The 19,716-nt window shown below is 38.8% G+C and overlaps 1 protein-coding gene across 1 annotated transcript in view; it reads left to right on the forward strand.

Moving 5' to 3' along the window:
• SCAPER (S-phase cyclin A associated protein in the ER) overlaps nt 1–19,716 on the forward strand; it is a 143,077-nt gene that overhangs the window by 57,745 nt on the left and 65,616 nt on the right. Inside the window, exons 18-19 of the mRNA XM_059823614.1 lie at nt 1,354–1,419; nt 9,670–9,796. Coding sequence (XP_059679597.1) covers nt 1,354–1,419; nt 9,670–9,796 — 193 coding nt within the window. The remainder of the gene's footprint in view (nt 1–1,353; nt 1,420–9,669; nt 9,797–19,716) is intronic.

Consider the following 19,716-nt stretch of genomic DNA (forward strand, 5'->3'; position numbering starts at 1 on the left):
CAGTGCAGCAATGAAACACATTTCCCATTGGAAGCCATTGTCAAAATCTTAGCTTTGAAAAAAAACAATTGGACATTTGTGAAGTTGGCAAGAATGTCAACTGATGGCAGTTAATATTCATAATACCTTAACAATTAATTGGAAACACCGTTTTTATGGGTGAAAGTTGCCCTGAGGCAGATTTTTTTTCTACTTCTGTCCTGAGAGGCTTTTGGCACTTTCCTCTGGGGCTTGTGATGGGTGCTCTTGGTAGAGACAGGCAGATCACATACCTAATCACAGATTTAGGCCAGTGTTCCAGTTGAGTTTCCTTCAGGTGTGCGTACGGTTTTATCGAAGAATTTTCCAAGCCATGAATTATGTTGTCCCTTGTTCATCTGAGAACCCAACCTCAAAAGGCTTGAACAGCGGATCTCCCTGAAGTCCCTAGATATCCATGTTGCATCTGTGAAGTCTTAATTTTAGAATAAAAATCGAAAGAGCGATTTTAACGGATCAAATGTTTTTAGCAGCTAGATGCTTTTCCTGCCTGCTGGATGTTTCTTCATCACAGGGCTCTGTCTCTGAGAATTGAATTTTTCTGCATCATGGTAGTGCCTGGATTAGTTTTGCTTTGTGTGTATATGTCGTTATAAAAGGTTACAGGATTACCACTGTGAATCCTGTTTCGGTTGATGAGCTGGTGATGACTTTCACCTGTTGGCACAGGCTGGCTGGAGTCAAAACAAGCAGTGGAAAAAAACTCTTGTCTCCCTCTTCCTACTTTTTGGCATATGGCCAGTCTAAATAATACTTTTAAGGGACTAAAGAGGTTTGTGTTTCTAATTCCAGCAGTAAAACAGTCATTCATGGAGGTATTTACTTCTATGCTGTATGCCTAACAAGGTTCATTATGTTACAGTACAGTCATTAGTTGCATAAAAAATACTCCTGAACATGTAAATATAACAACGTATTTGTACGTTAATTATAATTCTCTGCAATGTAGTGATCTTCTGCTCTGCACTGCATGTCTAAACTACTAATATTTTCATCAGATGAATGTGATAATTTTCTAATAAGTCATAGGTTACTGCAGTTGTACATATCACTTGTACCATTTTCTACCATTTGGAAAGTCAACTTAAATACACCGTTTGTGTCCTGATGTTATTATAAAATAGTAATACTAAATGTAAATTGTTCATGGCCAATAGTTAAGCATCAGTATGGATTATGACAGGGCAGAATTGACAGAAATGCCATGCATTACTGTGAAATAGAAAAAACCCCAAAGGTTAGAATTATCTTGCTGGTATTACATACTGTACACTTTAGAAAATAGTCAATAATAATTAATACTTTCTCCTCCAGGGCAAAGGAATATGAGAGTTTGATGGAAGCAAAAAATGTCGTCTCTGATTCCCCATTTAAAGCCAAGTAAGCATTGAACTTTATATATTTTAGACCTATACTTTTTTTATCCCTGTCTGTGGCAAAAGTGCTACTGAAATTTCCAGTGGAGCATGTGTGGTAAGGTTCCCACTCAATCTTGAATTACAGATCAGTTTCTAATACAAAAGGTCAGACCTTATAAATGCAATTTTTTTCTGAAGGCACTGTGTATCTTAAACCATGTAAGATGCAATAGTATAGAGAACATCACACTCATCCCGGTACCAGAATGAGGGAGCACAGAATGAAGATGGAGCCAGATTCAAAAGAAACCCAAGACAGTGATTCTTACTGCAGTGTGCAATTAGATGTATGGAACTCATTGAGAAAAAAGTCACGCAGATGCTAAAAGTTTACCTGCATTATTGCAGTTCTAGAAAACGACATCCAGCCCAAGAGATTCCTAAGCTGAAAATGGCAATACGAAACAGATGAGTAAAGAGGATTATGTATGTTTGTCCTGTTCTTAATGTTCCCGAGACAGCCATTTACAGTTTGTTGTTAACCAAGATAGTGGGCAGATGGTGCGCCTTTCTTACAGTTGTGCTCATGAAGTCTGTGGCAGGTCAGTCAGGAGGCTGTGGTGTCTCAACCGTATTTGAAGGATTCAAATACCTTCATCCTAAAATTACAACTGCTTTCCAGGTTGGGGATATTTGTCTTCAGTCTAAGTGATAACCTGTACCAGATCCTGTATGTTTTGTGGTTGCTTCTATCACTCCTAAATTGCTGATATACTTGAAGGTAGCAGTTTCATCAGTTATTAAGATGTTCAGATCCTTGCTGTTAGGCTTCCTTGGTTGGATATACAATTAACCTATATGCCTTACCTTTCACATAGTCTTTTCAATAGTTTGAAAACCTGCTGCTGAATCTCAGTATGTATTTTAAAATAATAAAAATCCATCACTGAGGTTTGACATAAGAAAATGAAACATCTCCACCAGATGGCACACCTGCATAAACACATTGGTGAAGAAGGTTTTGTTGTTGGCTTCGTTTCTTAATAACCAGCACTTCAATTTTCAAGATTAGTTTCATGGCAGATTAAGACTTTTAGATTTGTAGCTTCTGTGTTTTGCTTTTCTTTGCTACCAAAAAATAAAAAAATTAGGGTCTAATTGTCAGAAAGTAGAAATGTGGGGCATTTGCGTGAGTCTGAAAATACTGATAAGCTGTAGTGCTTCCACTTCAGTTTCTTTCTGACTTCTGATTATCAGTGATGTAATTTGGTCAGTTGTGTCTCAATTGCTGTGCAACAGAAACTCAGATTTTTATTTTTTTTGTAATCTCTTGACTTGATCCTGAATTCAGCATTTTAATTTCTCTTTACTTAATGAAATGCTAGTGTGCTTTCAGGCAGAATCTTCTGTTCCATCTGCTTTCTTATTTTCCTCCTTTATTGCCTCTGTTAGGGCTGTACCCTTCTAGATGTGAGCTAGTGTGACAGCCACTGTGTAGCTCACTTTCATCACAGATCTTCTGGGAGATTTCTTTTGCATTCTTCATGTAGAAATCTAGTGATCTAGCAGATGCTTACATCTACTTTTTTAGAACGCAGTTTCAGATATTATTGTTATTTCCAAAATTACACAGCTTTTTACCGACCATTAATGCTCAAATATTTGCAAGCTTCTTTGGTATTGAGGGGGTAGCAATGGGAGCTCAAGTATGAACCAACTTTTTAAGAAGTAGTACAGGACTGTCTATGAGTCAATCAGAAACTCAGTTTATTTCTATTAAAACTTGTTTACTCTACACAATACATTAAAAAAATTGAAGAAGGATCAGGAAGGGTAGTTTTATCTCTCTCTTTAAAGGAAAGGACAAGAGGACAAGAAGTTCCATGAGGCAAGAGTTTTAGCATAGACCATATCTGTTTACATGGAGAAACATATTCTTAATACAGGAAAAATTAATAGGAAAACGCCTTTTTAACAAAACGAAGTACAGGATCCTACTTAACCAAGAACAGTAGGAAGAAGAATCAGCTGAAAGAAACAAGCAGTAGTAGATCTCCACTGAAACATGATTACTTTAAGAAGCTATGAAAATAGTTCAACTATTGCCTTTTTAGCCAGAACACAGTGTACTCGTACTGTACTATGAGCTAATATTAACTGCTACTGTACCTGGCTGAGAGAGAGCAAACTCATGCCAATCCTAGGAGGCTTAACAGCTATCCGACACACAGTCTCAGGAGATCTGCAAAGTTACTGAGAAAAGTCACGTCACAGAATGAAGCGGGTAAAAACTGAGAGTGCTGAAGGTGTTCTTTGTGTCAAAAGAAATGCCATACTTTTTGTTTATTCCAAAGGAAGGTTTGAGGTATTCAGATTGGAGTGGAAGTATATTAATGAACAGAAAACACTTTTTAACTTAGTGGGCTGTGGAATTTAAAAATGAGAAAGTGGGGGGTTTAATTCTATTTAAAATGTGACATAATTTGTAGATTTATTTATTTGCTTAACAGAAGTAAATGTGTTTTAGAATTCAATCATTAAATATAACTTTCTCTTATGCTTCCTTGCTTATGCCGCATTTCTTTACTCCCTCCTCTCCTCCCAAATTGTTTGTGTCTTCGCAAACAACTAAAACCATTTATGGAATGCAATTTCTTATCTGATTTTAGTTCTTAGTCATGTTGTCAGTTGTTACAGAAGAAAGACAGAACCCAGAATTAGTCTTTGGCAGGTAAAAAGCCTTTTTAGATCACCTTTAAGATTAAGCCACCTTAATATTATGAGACCACTGATTTCCTGCTGCAGCTGATAGATTGGTTCAGTAGTTCTTGTTAGTTTATGGTTTGCAGATTTATAAAACCTTTTGTGCTAAAGAAGCACTGATCCAAGTGCTTGCTAAGCTTTCCATTGGTAATACACTAATATCAATAAGCAGACAGGGTTTATCCTGCTTTGATAGACATGGTATGTATATCTTTTTCAGTTTCAGGGTACTGAATCTGATTCCTGAGTGGGATTGTGAAAGGTTCTAAGTAGTTCTTTTACAGAAACAAGAGTTTTAGAAGATGTCTGTAACAGATTTTGTTTCTTTTTAATATCTGTTAAAAAATTGTACCCCTTAATATGTGTGGGGGAAATAATTCCAAATACTGCCTTATGTGGTAGGCATTTTGCTTTCTGAACTGTTTCATGTGGCGAGAGGGACTTCAAGGTAAAGGACTACGGACATTCTCACCTGGGAGCAGCCAGCCTGTTGCTCCCTGGCCTCTCTCCACTGTGCATTAACTGGTTGGTCACTGGTGGCACTTAGGTCATTTTATAAATGCTGGTGGACTCTTGATGGATTTGAAGTATTAATTCGTATTCTCTGGGAACTGATCTGAATGTCATTCTCTAGTGTCCAGTCTGTTAAGTTAGCCTGTCAAAAGGTGTGTCAGTGACGGCTCTTTCTGTTTGCAGCATTCTCTGGTGTCCATCAGAGCACATTTTTAAAAGGGAAGGAAAATGTTTTCACAAAGTTATGAGTGTTATTTACATCTACTTAGTATCTTCTAATCCAAAGGCCATATATTTCAGCGTTAAAGCAATCTGCAGGTAGCAAAGTGTAATTGTCATCCTTTAATACAAGCAGGGAAAGTAAGGTAATGAAAGATTGCCATATGCCTAAAGGGAGTTAGCAGGGTTGCAGGGAAAAAAACTGTAACCCCCTAGTCTAATACTTTAGCCAGTCTCTCCTCATGCAAGAAGGAATTGGTTTTTTCACCTTTTCTTTTTTCTTTAACTTACTCTTTTTTTTAAACTATGTAAAGGGACACTTCGGATAGTATGGAAATGGGAACCACTGTTATCCTGAAAAAGGACTGCAGCACAAAAAGAGGAGAGTTAGGAAATGAAAAATTACTTCCTGTAAGAGTCTGCTGGAGAAAAGACGGGAATGTAGTGTGAAGTTTGTTCTTGCAGAGGCCCAAAGCTAAATGCCTTTAACAATACAATTCTTTCTTATTTTCCTTATGGTGTATCAGTGCATTCACAAGATAAACTTACCGTGTGGGTTTTCTTGGTGTGGTAGGCTAGGGTCCAGTTAGGCCAGTTATAAGATACTATACCAAAATACTGATTACTGGGGAAAAAATCAGATAATCTCCGAAGCGGGAAGTATTTGTGCAAAATTTTGTTTCCAAACAGCTATGTGAACTACAGAAGGGATGAAGTGTAAATAGGATAAAATTCAATTAACCTTTAAAAAAAGATAAATAGCTGCTTTATGATTGGGTGGTCAGTAGATTTCATCTTCAGAGAATTGCTAGCGCATTCTTACAGCAATTCAAATAAGTAAATTCAGAAAATAATCTTTATAGGAATTTTTAATCATTTTTCAGATAGCTTCCATTTCAAAAGCTAAAGAGGGTGTGTGAAGCTGCAGATTTAGATGTTTCATGCCTAGCAGTGTTTGGGACCATGTCAAGATGTAGAATGGTGTTTTCCATTGCGCGCCTAGAGCTATCAGCGTACGCCCCATGTGCCACCATGTTTATTAATTTTACTGCAGGGGGTCAAACTGCAGGCGGTACAGAATAGTGCAGGGGCTGTACTTTGCTTTAGGAGGACACAGCGTAACTCCCTGTTTCGGGCCGGGCAGGAACTGCCACAGACTTTCTCAGTTCTCTCCAGGCACAGGCTGCACCAGGAAGAATTGGGGCTGTGTGTCCGGCTGGCATCTGGCCGCCCTCGGCAGGAACGTACGGGAGGAGTAACTGCTCCTTCCGTGCAGGAACTGCACAGAATCCAGCGCTCTGCCCAGCCATACTAATCCTTCCTTGCATACATTCAGTGTACAGCCAAGAAATCATGCATTTAAATGTGGATGTGCTGAAATACGTTGATGTTACTATTTCAAGGCTTTTTTTCTACAGATGAAATGTGGCCTATAAATATTAACAGAGATCTTTTTCCTTTAGCTTATAAAATATATTAAACCTGCTAAAAATATTTAGCCCATGCTAAAAAGAAACCCTTAATTCATACAACACTTCATTTTAGTTTTGTTTATGTATTTGCTATATAAACCTTTAATATGAATATCCCTCATTTTCCCGTTTGCAGTGCAAAAAGATCAGATAATGTATTTGTATTTGCTGAACGTGCTATTTATTAAAGTTTACATTATGGTAACATTCCAAGACCAATCAGTGCCTTATGTCCTTTATGATATTTCTTCTGCATTCTGCATTAGCTGTTTGTGGGCAATACTAAAATCTTAATTAGTGAGATGTAAATAACTTTAGATAAAAAGACATTAACTTTAACTTTCTCTTTTATTTAGCCCAGTAAATTTTCAGTTATTTATCATTCCCTGTACGGCATAGTAAGCATTGGAGGAATGCAAATTGGGGGACAGCAGGAAGATTAAATAATTGTCTTGAAATGTTTGGATTTAGACTTCACAGTATTTCCACGTAGTCACTGGATCAGGTGTTGATACCGTGCTCTATTAATCTACAGTGCATACAAAGAGCGAACAAGGAGTACAGTGTGTACAAAGAGTTCTCTCTTTCCGAATCCGTTCATAGCAATGTTAAATTCTATATCCAGTCACCTTGCCTAGCTTTCTAGTCCTTTGAAACAGTCCTAAAATCATTCTTATTTCTCTGACACTGCCAAGAAGTGAGTATAAAGGATATTAAATTAAAATAATTTCTCCAAGGTTCACTCAGTGAGAGGAGAGAGTTTTTATTTCCCTTCTCTTCCCCGTGTGATCATGTAGCGTATGTTACCTTTTTTGGCAGACAACCAACATACAGTAGGATGTGAGGATGTAGGAGGTAGTTCTTTAATCTGGCAGAACTCAAAATTTATTCTTCACGTTTCTTACTGTATGATGCTGAACACACACTTAGAAAGTTCGAATTTTGGTAAAATTGTCCAGAAAGACTTTTAGAAGAAGTGGAAAGCGGGAAGCTTTTTCCTTGAGAGTTAACGTGTTGTGCAGCACTTTTCAAATGAGGACAGAAACTGAATGTGACGTTTAACTTACGTAGCATCTTTATAGACTGAAGAGAAAAAAATGGAATTTGTCAACAGAAGTAACAGTGTAATACGATTATTTTCTATTTGAGTCCTTGTGAGTAGTGTTTTGATAAACCTTACATATTTTGTATGCTGATGCCTGATGTAGATGAGGAAAGTCCCTTTCTTCAGCCTCTGTGGTTAATCCTGGTTGAATTCCATTCCTCTGATGTTAAATGAAGCAAATGGAAACCCGTCTTGCTGTCTTCTGTCAGATGAAGTTACAATATAGCGTGGTGGGTTTTTTCAGTGCTTTATTTATGCTGTAATCATGGAATTTGGGTAGATGTTTCAAAGAGAGCAAGTCTTTATTTTTGCTCAGTGCGCTAGGGTATTGCCAAGGCAATAGCTATTCTAGATCACATTCTGTGACAATACCTGAAATGCTCTGCCTGGACTGCAGCCATTCGACTTTTCATTGGTGCTGCAAGCCGCTCCTTACGCGCAGCAGAGTTAGTGGTCATCTGATTTACTGTCCCAAGTCCGGCAGTTATTTGTGTTTTGGCTTTTAATTTTCTTTCCCGTTTTAGCTCATGGCTTACTGAGTTAGGCAGAGGTTTCCTCCAACCTCATTTTCCACAGAGGAAATAGCAGTGCAGAAAATCTCATCAGGATGTAATCTCCCTTTATTTTTCTTGTCATAGAAAGATCCTGGCTGAATATTACTGGATTTAGCTGACCAGATGATAAGAAGTCCAAGACTTAAAATTCTGCAAATCATTTTTGTTTGTACTTTAAAAACATATATGTATTTTCAGAGTCTCTTGAAAGCTTTTAATAAAGCTCTTAATTTTTTCAAAGGAAAGGTACAGAGTACCTGTTTCCTATTGATGAAGTGGAAACTCTCTATTCTTGCCCCAAATGAATATTCTGGTTTGTTGTTTGTTTTTTTTTTTTTATACACGTGACTGTTGTGGTACATTCCCCAGCCATTCTGTCTCCTTTCTTGCCTCTAGGAGACTAGTTAATGTAATTTTCTCTTTGCCATTACTCTGTGGTCACTTTGTGAATGCATTCCAGCCCTTTTACGCTGATGATACCCCATTTTATGATAAGCATTGATACCCTTGCCCTCTCTTTTCCTTCCTATAGAGCTATGTTTGCTTCTAGTCACAACACTATTTCTCCCACTCATCCTGCTCAATTACCAGCTTCGTCCCACTTTCAGTACAGATTGCTCAATAGATCAAACCAAAGGTCCGCCAAACGCTGAGCCTGTCGTTGAGAGCAGCTGGTAGCAGATACTAAGGCAGTGGTTGACACGTACATGGCAAGTACCGAAGGATACTTCCTCCCTACTTCTCTCAGTCACCAGTTAAGGGACTCTGTTTAGCATTTGTATCATCTGCCTCGAGGCATCTATGGAGTCTACAGCTGAGCTAGTTACTGACTTCACGTTCAGGGCAAAGAGGATACCTTATGACTGTGTTTTGACTGTTTTATTTTAGACCTTAGGAAGAGGTGAATGGTGCCTTGGAACTGCGTGTTTCTCCTGCCTAGCAGGAGAGCATAGGTGAATAGCCCAGATGTAGATGTGTAAAATGGAAATGAATCCTAACCACATGTGTGTACATCTCTCACACCTCTGCATTTTGGCTTCATTACTGACCCTCATTAATAAAATGCCCTTTCTGAGGTAGTTTGCAAAGTCACTACTTTCCACTTATTCAAATAACCCTAAAGATCCATTTCTTTTATGATGCCTATAAGAAATTAGCCAAGTAGTCTGCTGTTCTATTTCCCTTACTCATCTCAAGAGTGAACTACTCAGCTAAGCGGACAGAAGGGATTGAATGATGGAAGAAGAGGAGGATGAAACCATTTGGAAAATGAAGATGGCAAAAACTGGAAGGATAAATTGTGGAGGGAGAATAGGGAAATTAACTCTATTGAACAACAATAGAAACAAAGATGTTGCTAGTAAAGAAGCACCTTTATGGCTGTACTGTTCACATTATTTCTATGCCGTTGCCCTGAAAAAGTAGATAGTGGAATGTCATAGACGCTCTATAAGCTGGCTGTATCTCCTTGCTGTATTGCATATTTCACATGCTGTTCAGTATAGATGATAATAATATTTTTACACAGATTTTCATGATTGCTAACTGAATTTCAGTAAAGCAGAGTTTCATTACAAAGATGAAAGCTTACATGATCAGGAGAGTTTTTGCTTTAACTGCTCTTTCTTTTCTGTTTAATGTTGAAGGTTACAGCGATTAGCGAAAGACCTTTTAAAGCACCTCCAAATGCAGGATAGCTGTTCGTTGGGGAACAACAAGGTTTCTGCTCTGGACAGGACTTTAGGAGAGATCTCTCGTATTCTGGAAAAAGAGGTATTGTGACTGTTACTATATAACTTATGATTAACCTATAAACTGTGTTGCCCTCAAATATCATCAGTTTGGATATGGGAATGTTTTGAACATGTATTGATGAATACATGACCTCTGTGTAACAAGCAGTGTCTGCTATTGCACTTCTCTGTGGTAGTTGCAGCAGTGGATGCTTTTATTTAGACATCAGATTTTATATAGGCAGTTTTGCAGAAGTGCTGAAAACAGGCTTGACTGATGCTAGATCATCTGGATAATGACAGGCTGTACTTCCACTGTATTTTCATTAGGATTGTTTTTAACCTGGGCCATTTCAGTCATCTAGTTTATAGTGCATACCCACAAACAGCCTTTACAATAAGGGGCCAAAACAATTAGCAGAGAACAGAGGAAAGAATTGGAGCCAGCTTTGCTGTCACAGCCACTATATTGTGGTGATAAGGCTGAGTTTTGAAGGAGCACAGATCTGTTGAGTTTTCCCAGAGTACAACAAAGCCTGTATTTTTTGGGGGTAGATCTTTGATGGAGGATGAAGGTATGATGTGCATACATATATATGGGATATTTCTATGTTTTGAATTTTTTCAAAGTGCTATGTTTGTAGAGCATGTTTTGTTCTATGGTAGATGCTGGATTTTTTTTTAATGATAGCATAGCATTTGCATCTTTTTTAATGTTTCATCAGTCTGCTGCCACAATGCTCTGTGTCTTGTAATGTGTTTTTTTGCTCCGTTAGGACCATGATATTCGAGTTTTCAGCTGGAACATTATGTTCTGTTCTCTCTCTAACCATTAGAAAATACTTCTCTTTCGTATCTGTAATCAAGAAGTCATGAAAATTAGTTTTGAGAGAAACTAAATTAGTGAAATCTGAGGAGGGGGTTGCATCATTGTGGTACAGAGTTGGTGTCTGAAGATGAGAGCTCTGCTTGATGCTTTTCACAGCTTAGTCAATGTGGAACACTATTGCTAATAGCATATGCTTTTAAATACTGAACGCTGCCTGGGATGCATAGGGTTCTGCCGTGTGTTCCATTAGTTACTTTGAGCTGCTGATCAAGTTTAATAGCATTTTCGAAAGAGTTGTGACATTTTGTTCAGATTTTGCAGTGTTTGTGTTAACAAATGAATTTTTCAATAACTGTTTATTTCAAAGTATAGAAATCATGTTGTTGCATGAAGACTATGAAAAGATCTATCTGCTTTGAAAGTTATGTAAATAATGATTGGAAACTGTTATTGGAAGGTGGTGGTGTATCCAGCCTCTCATCGGTAGATGTTATCTGAGATTTTTTTGAAATGAGACATGAATTGCAACTAAATGTTAATCATTACTTGTTCATAATATTTTACTGCTTGTTGAGTCTGCAATGGGGAATTAAAAGGTAAATTTGATAGTATTAAGAGGCATGCATTATTTGGTTGTTGATTTGGGGTTTTTACCCCCAAAACATTACTCTACCACTGGAGAAGTATTACTGTATCCGAGTGTCCTAATCAATAAGGTCAAGAAAGATTGATTTCAATAGCTGTCACTGTGTTTACGGCACAGATCGTACGTAGTCATTTATAGAAGTGGATAGTAATTCTCTTGTTAACTTGCAAGTCAAGAAATCAGCAGACACATCTTACATGTCAATGGGCGGTGAAAAGAATCTTGATGGTGTCAGTCATCGACTGAGAGGAGGAGACTGACGCTGTTAATTGAATTTCCCTGGAGAGCATAAAAATATACCATAATGTGGGGGGGAGGAATGAGGGAGTGGGAACCACACAAGCTGTCAGTGTGTGTGAGCTGATAACATTGATTTACCCTTGCTAATGGCCTGGGTTGGATAAAGAATTGCCCTGAGGGAGGACAGAGTTCACTACGATAGATCCTTGCCACTTAGTAGAAATTCTTCAGGCTCAGAAGTCGTCATGCAAAAGTATTATAGAATAAAATTGATCCCAAAACCTCTCTTTTCAGTCATACTGTGAAACGTTGGATTTTTCTTTTGTTAGTAGTTTACACTGGCTGAAAAATGTATTTATACAGTCTCACCAGGGAAATAAAGATTTGTTTTGCAAACCATGAAATAAAATGCTGAGCTCCTGTTGGTAGCAGTAAATAAGAAAAATAAATACCATGAAATTTCTCAACAGAAGGAAGGGTTATTCAGTTCATTAGAAATTCTATGACTGTGCTAAAACAGCATTAAAGGGTGGGATTGTATTCTTTACGCAAACTTGAATCACAAAAAAGCCCCATACAAGGATTGGCAGTCCTGTCTCACTGGGTTTTGCCTTCAGGTAGAATCGAATCAGACTAACAATTCCTTTTTGGACTTAGTCTTCATCTATTGTGTTTCATAGTAACGAATAAGGCTTTTTCTCACTTCTGAACTTCTTTTGTAATGTGAGAACATTCTAGGATGAGGCATGCCTGCGTGATTATTGAGGTCAAACTTGCTTTTGTTTTGCATGCCTTCCTGGTCTGCTGGGCATAAGCAGATTCTGCGCTTGGGCCAAGTGATTTCACTAATATAGCAAGAAGAGTTTGTTTAATGTAAACTAAAAGGTTTTTATATCGGCATATCCTCTAGATACTCCGATTTGAGAAATCTGGCTCTTAGGCAAAGATACGTCTTAACCACTTTGGTTTTTTTAAGTCCTGTCTGTGTTTATCGTAGCACCTTACCCGCTGCTCAGTAACACACAATTCATGGGCTGCTGCCGCTTCCCCATGCCGCCCAGCAAAATCAACAACTTTCACTTTGAATCCAATGCATGATTTGAGTGCTAATAAATGAAAGAGGAGTTGCTTTGCTTTGCTTCAAGTGGTTGTTAGATCTCCAGATACTTCTTGATATCTCCACATTGGCTTACTTGAAGGAAGCTCTACCACCGCTAGAAGTATTGCACCCTATGCCAGAAAAGTATTTGTAAGTAAGCAAGTCAAAGTGCACGTTTTGAGGATCTGACAAGGAGTATGGCCGTTAGTTGTATACAGCCTGTGGTTCACATTTATTTTAATTAAATAAACATAAAAGGTGCTATAAAGTCATAAGCCACAATGTCGTTCCTGTTTGAAATAGATTTGTACCCTCAGGTCATGCGTCCTTGCTTCTGCTAGTTAGTCAAGCAGGAGGCACAAATGCGGATGGTGTGGTATATGCCTGGTATGCTGTCCCCAAGGTGTATCTACAGCGTGTACGGCCAGGGTGCCGGTTTGGGTGTGCTCTAGATTGCTGGAAGGCAGTCCTTGGGTTTTGTGCATAGACTCTCATCCTTTCTGGCAGAAATCCAGGAAGGAAGTTGTATTCACTTTCACCTCTACTTTGTTTAAAAGTATATTAAAAAACCAAACACACAGACACAACAGCAAAACGCATGCAAATGTTACTAGAAAGCCTTGGCCTGATGTTGGCAGATTGTCATATGGGACTCTTCAAGCTCTTAATAAGATCTGATAACGCTCAGTTTAAGATCTCCCATGAATGAGCCTTTGATGCTAAAAGAAGAGCTCATGTACCCTCTTAAAGAAGGCAGAGCTGATGTTTGAAACTGCAGGGCTAAAACAGTTCTTTTGATTTTATACGTGATCATTCTTTGATGGGACTGATTCTACACATCCATTACCAAGGGCAGCAGCGTGTTTCAGATGTGCAAGGAATCCCGGATTGACTGCTCCGGTTTGACTTGAGCACTCATACAGAAATGTCCTGCACTAGGGAACGCTTTCAGAAACCGGTATATTTACAGCTGTATATCCTCCAGGTGTGACTACAGGTACAGTTATAAGTTGCATATGCCTATATGATTTATTTCCCTCAGTGTATAGAGGTGAGATTAACTGATTAACAAACCAAAACCATTTCCTACTGCATAGATGTTACACTTTACACTGACTGAAGTGCGTATGTTTCTAAGGCTGTGAACCTGACCTGGGTCAGAGGTTACTGCCCCTCAGATGGTCATCCTTAGTCTTGCTGACAGAACATCACTTCCCTAAAGTTCTTCCTAAAATTTATTTTTAAGGGTTTTTTTGGGGGGGGTCCAGATTTTTTAAAAGTCTTACTTTTAAATGTTTCCAGTATTCTGGGTGATTTTTTTGCTAGGTCTGGGCTAGGCAGAGATGACAGACACTGTTATTGGGAGGAAGGTGGCAGGATGCTACCTTCAGCAAGGACGGTGACGAGCAGCTGAGGGCGGTAGCCTTTTCACTTGGCTCAGCTGCAGCTAAAACACTGCAGTTAAATCACTTCGGTTAAATTTGTACAGTTTGTACAATACGCGTGACATCAAGACAAGCCCTTAATGTGTCTCCCGTCCTTCTGACTGGGAGTATGACAGAGAGATTCAATATCGTCATAAGGGAACCTCAGGATTTTTGGAATCCAAGTGCAGCAGTTAATCTGCTTAACTGGAATTATTGTTATATGATGTTTCTCATCAGACCACTAGTTTGAAAAAGATCTTGATCACAACATTAAGTTATAAGATTCCTGTAGCTAAGTGATTTGACAGAAGATCTTACAGATATGCTCCTGAGGAGAGGGCTGCAGCCGCAGGGGAAGGATAGAGGTTTTATAAATGCCCCAGCCTAAGCAAGCATTACAGCTGAAGCTCACACGTCCCTCACAAGGCACAGAGCCCTAACAAACACTGGTTCTGATGTTTATAAAACTTCCTGTGATTTTGTACAGTTCTGAGGATAGCTGTGTCCCTAATCTCCTTCAGGCTCTCTAGGTGCTGTAAAAATCGCAGTAAATAATAGTGAGTGCAATTCAAGTTGTTGAAGTGTGGAAGTAAAATGGAACCAGAAGAACAGAACAGGAGACTTTAAATAGGGCCACGGCTCTTACAGTTACCTACCGGCTCTCTTCACACAAACCTAAAAGTAGCTGCTTTTCAGTAGGCTAAGTTTCAAGATACTTGCTTTTATTACTATTTCAGAATAGTATACTTACTGGAAACAGATTTCAGGGGGAAAAAAATACTTCCTTGGAAAGGTGTAATTTTGTAACTGAAAAATGTGTGAATCTGAGCTATGAATTGACTGCAGTGTTTTAATATTTTTTTAAAAAAGGATCTGAATGCTTATGACCTCTAAAACATGCTCTCTCAGTGGCCATTAACGGTTTGTTTTGTGTCAGGCAATGTTTTGGGGTTTGTGATTTTTAGATAGATTTTTCAGCCTCCTGCTTCAGCAGTCGTGATGTCAGTTATTTACATTTCAGTAAAATGTTTGTCGTAGCTTTCAAATACATGGGGACTGTAGACAGACAGTGTTTATCCCATTGTAAAGCCTGTCAGAAATGGCTGGCTTTAACAACACAGTCAGGCCCAGTATTTATGTTTTATTCTCTAAACTGTCAGGCCCGTTGGGTATAGTGACCATAGCCAGTGTGAAGATTAATAGGCCGGTTTTTGGAAGGCACACTGAATTGCGTGGCCGGCTACTCCTCATTTTCTTTCTCCCCAATAACACAAACTCTGAATCATCAGAAACCGAAACAATAAAATGAAAAACTCTTGAAGAACTAAGGTATGGAACAAAAGCAATGTTAAATAGAACACATGTAAGCTTTTGTACCATTTATGATATATTTCTTCAAAAGTCTCTATGGAGATTTAAAATTGCCCCGTGTGTGTATATGTGTGTGTATAAATGTATATATGACACGTATATACAGACAAAATAAATTTTAGAAGCAAATACTCTATGCTATAAATACTCACTACTGTTACTTATTTAAGTATATTTAAGAATACAGTGGGAATTGTGATTCCCAAACCCTTACACATTTAATTTTAGGGCTGCAAAACTTTGTGAAGCTGGCTCAAAATTAATAATTCTTGTCTTTGGAGCATTGAAGGGTCAGCTGAGCATAAGACGATGGCAAAAATCCGTGGTCCTAAAAAAAACTGTGATGATTTTTTTTTCCACACAGAATTATTTTGCTTGGTTTTTATGTAGGAAAAGGAAGAGATGGGGAGAGGAAGACAATAATAGATGAGTTTGGGAGTTGTGAATAGAATAGATTCCTCATTTCAGTAGCAGAGCATTTCTGTAGGCAAGCTACAGTCACTAGTTAGGGTTAAGTGTTAAGGATATCTACACCTCTAGAAGAAACCCAGCATAAAGTCTGATACATGGATCCGTTGAGGGCTGGAGAAGTCACAGGAGGTGTCAGCCTATCTGTCACCCTCTTACTAAATCAGGAAAAGCATCATAGGGCATTAAGTATGAAAAAGGTGAGAATTACTGTTTTAGTGAATTTACCTAAGCCATGGACTAGTGGCTTTAGCCAAATTATAGCCACATTGTCTGTATTTTGTGATCTTATGTATGTACATGCATACACACAGAGGCACATTATCTGTATTTTATTTGACACACTCAACCCCTTATTGTATATAGCCTCACAACTGATTCATTTCTCAGTCTGACTGAAGCTTTCAGAAGTTATTTAACATTTCTGTTTAAGCATTATTATAATAATGAAAAGCTTGGTCAAGATGCCAAACTTTCCTAGGCATGTTTGTGATTGAGAGGTATTTGTATTTTCCTTGACAGGGTGATTTCTGTGATGCAGCCCACTTCTGTTTTCTTGTTTACTTAATATCCCCCATTTCTCCACTAGAGGACACTACTGGCAGAAACAGCAGCATGTCCTTTTAATCCTTAGGAGTAATAAATCTATTTAGAAGTCAAATACTCTTTTTGGAAGAAAAATGCTTACAGAAGATTTTGATTCGGTTAATACTGATATGACTTCTAAGGCCAAAGGTATTACCTGCTAAATCAATTTGCATGTTAATTCTCAAAGTTCTGTGTTTAGTTATGGCTATGTTCAAAACAGGCTTTAAAATGTTGTTGATTTTTGTATTGGACAAACAGACCCCAGTTTTGTTCAATTTGAGTACTCCTGTTGGAGCGTGCCTTCGTCTTTCCGGCATCAGGTTCAGCCAGTTCTGTGGCACTTCATGTGCCAATGTGCTTAGACGTTACACAGCTTTTTTCCCTGCTGAGCTTCTTACAGCAGCATGCTTTGGTGCATTAGGATATTTACATTGGTAATCAGTACATACATCCTGTCAAGACTTAAATGTGCAATCATACAGAGTGTTCTTTAGGAAAAAATAGAAGTACACACATGCACAGTATTAATTAAAAAAAAAAAAAAAGTAGCCTCACGCCCACAGTTAAATAGGCATATTTATGAGCCACTCTTGTTGGTGCTATCTACGTTTTATACTCATCTGTAGTGCTGGGCGGGGTGGCCAGGCTTTCTGTTTGAGCAGCAGTTCGGCTTGGCTGCGGTGGCCGGAGTGTGGCGGGACCAGCAGCCGGGCTGACCTCCGGCAGCAGCTGGCAGGGCAAATTCGCGGCTGTGGATGAAAACAAGCCGGCCAAGGCCCCTGAGCCCCGCACCAGTCCTGCGCCCTTTCCACCTGCACCCTCGCAACAGTGCCGTGGGACCCGGCGGAGCCGTTCGTACTGTCATGCTGTGACCTACTGCCTTTCTCCCATAGACGTGATCCGTGTCTTTTGGCTCTCAGCCATATGAAGATTTCAATACGTAGTGCGTTGGTTTCCACCAAAAAGCCTTCTTTTATATTGGGCAGTAGGCGTTTTGTGGCCAAAGTGTTTAAAAAATAAAATCAAGACTCACACGCTATCTTGACTGTGCTTTCACCAACTTTTGGGGGGTTTTGTTCTTTATGAAAGCAGTTGCTACTCTTACTTTTTGCAGGTAATCAGAAGTTACAACTTTAAGCTTCATTTTAGCTAAAAGTGTGATGTATTTCTATACAAAGAATGGATCAATTTTTTAATCTATATATCAATTTTTCAACTTCAGATACTACTGCAGTAGCCAGTTCCAGAGCTACAGCAATGTCACGTGAAGGAAAGTCATTAATCAAATGTAAAGCTGAATTATAACAGTTTAAAAATGATTTAAAGTCAAAATCCAAACTTTATGGAGCGTGTTGAATTGCAAAGCTTCTAAGTCTGTTTCACCAGCTAAAACTAGACTTCAGGCCCTTGGAACTCTGTATTTTAGTACCAAAAATCTACTGAGGGTGACATAGGGAATTCTGTGTTTATGCTTTCTTTGTTGCAAGTGTTAATCTGGTCTTTACCTGTCCTTAGGAAAGTACAGAACCTGAGTTCAGAGCGTGAACTCAGGAACTGATGAGGCAGATATAATTGATGGAAAATCTGAGATGGAAGTAACCCTCCTCAAAATTAATTCACTTCTTTAAGCCCTTTAACTGGGAGACTAGGGATTTTTAATGTAGACACGTTCAGCACTGCGTGCCAATGATGCACAGTGCCAGTAAAACATGGTTTGAAGAAGGCTCAGCAGTGGTGAAAGCCTGGAGTGTGCGGTATTGTACTGTACCTACCATCTCAATTACATATGGTCCAAATTGCTACTAGTAGTAGAAACATCACCTGATCTGATGAACCGCGGCAGCGGATTTGATGGTAATAGCAGAGTGGCTGTGAGTGCAGAGAGCAGGCTGTGTGCACACACAGGAGGAGCTCTTTGGACAGCATTTTCTGCCCCAACAGCCTTTCCCTGTCACTGCCAGGAGGAAGTCAATAGGTCAGATATGTGTTGTGTGTTGCAGGCTGGACGAGGCAACTTTCTATCATCAATAATTCGTTTGCCCGGAGTTTCTATAATCTATGGATTAACCTTTTTCTGAAGATGAATGTACAAATAGGGACTTGTTACTAGAGGTCAGCCACAGACTATTTTTTAACTTGTTTGCTGGAAACGGTATTAAAAGGCAAGTTCAGTTCACAGATAAGCTCTGCAGCGTACTTACTCCAAGATTATTCGGAGGTTAATTTACTGTGCACACTGTGTGTGGCTGAAAACTGCTGTGTTGATTTCTGGTTCTGTGGGATGCAGTTAAGTGGTGTTAGCTTCCAGTGCACTTAGGCTGTACTGTCCATGGCCTTTTGCTATCAGTTCAGGCATTTTTTCCTTCTGTGTCAGTTTAGAATTAAGACATCATATCAGAATTGCTATAATGGAGATACATATATTCCAAGGTACGCAAAGTTTCTTCACTAAGCATTTACAAAGCAAGAGATGCATTTTAATATTATTAAAGTACAGGCACTGATTTCTCAGTGATGAGAAATGCCCTACGCAGGCACGTATTTCTCCTAATGAGCAGATGCCACTTTAGAGCTCATGATAAAGTCATTATTATTATGGTTTCTAAAGAACTGGAATTTTTATTTCATTTAGTCTGGTGGTATATGTATATACGCATTTTCTTGAAAGTATTTGTAAAATTCTACATCTGGTTTGAGACCATCACTTCTGACTTGAGAACGTATCACCTGGAGGTCTTTGGTGTCTGTTCTCATGTTTGCAGTACTTCACAAACCCACATTATTAATCTGCCCTGCAGTCCTTTGCTGCTGTCCTGTAGGCGGGGGAATGGGCAAATAGTCCAAGAGGTTACAAGAGAGTACCCAAGGCCATCAGTGTGAAAGCTGTGTTTAGAATTCAAGTGCTCTTGACTGCACTACAGGTCTCTAAACAACCGTAGTCCCCTCTCTATATGTCTTCTCCCACATAATTTTAGTATCTCTAGTCTTACTTGATTGCATTGGTTTTCATAGTTTAAGTTCAGCTGAAATCAGTGCTGCTTTCTAGTGGCTGAAAGCTTTCAATAGTGAAATGTCAGCCGTAGGGATTTAAGACTCAGTGTTGCAAGAGATATGTGACTTTCCTGCTCACTGGACAATTTCTTGTCCGATAAACTGCTGAGAGAGAACAGGGCAAGAGCACGTAACTGTGCTTTTTACATACTTCATTGGGAACTTCTATTTATGAGATTATTCAGAAAAAGTCAAACTGGCCTTAGCTAATGGAGCCATCTATGGAGATCTAGGAGCAGTT

Source organism: Gavia stellata, chromosome 13, assembly GCF_030936135.1.
Source record: "Gavia stellata isolate bGavSte3 chromosome 13, bGavSte3.hap2, whole genome shotgun sequence".
In the NCBI taxonomy this organism is placed as follows: domain Eukaryota; kingdom Metazoa; phylum Chordata; class Aves; order Gaviiformes; family Gaviidae; genus Gavia; species Gavia stellata.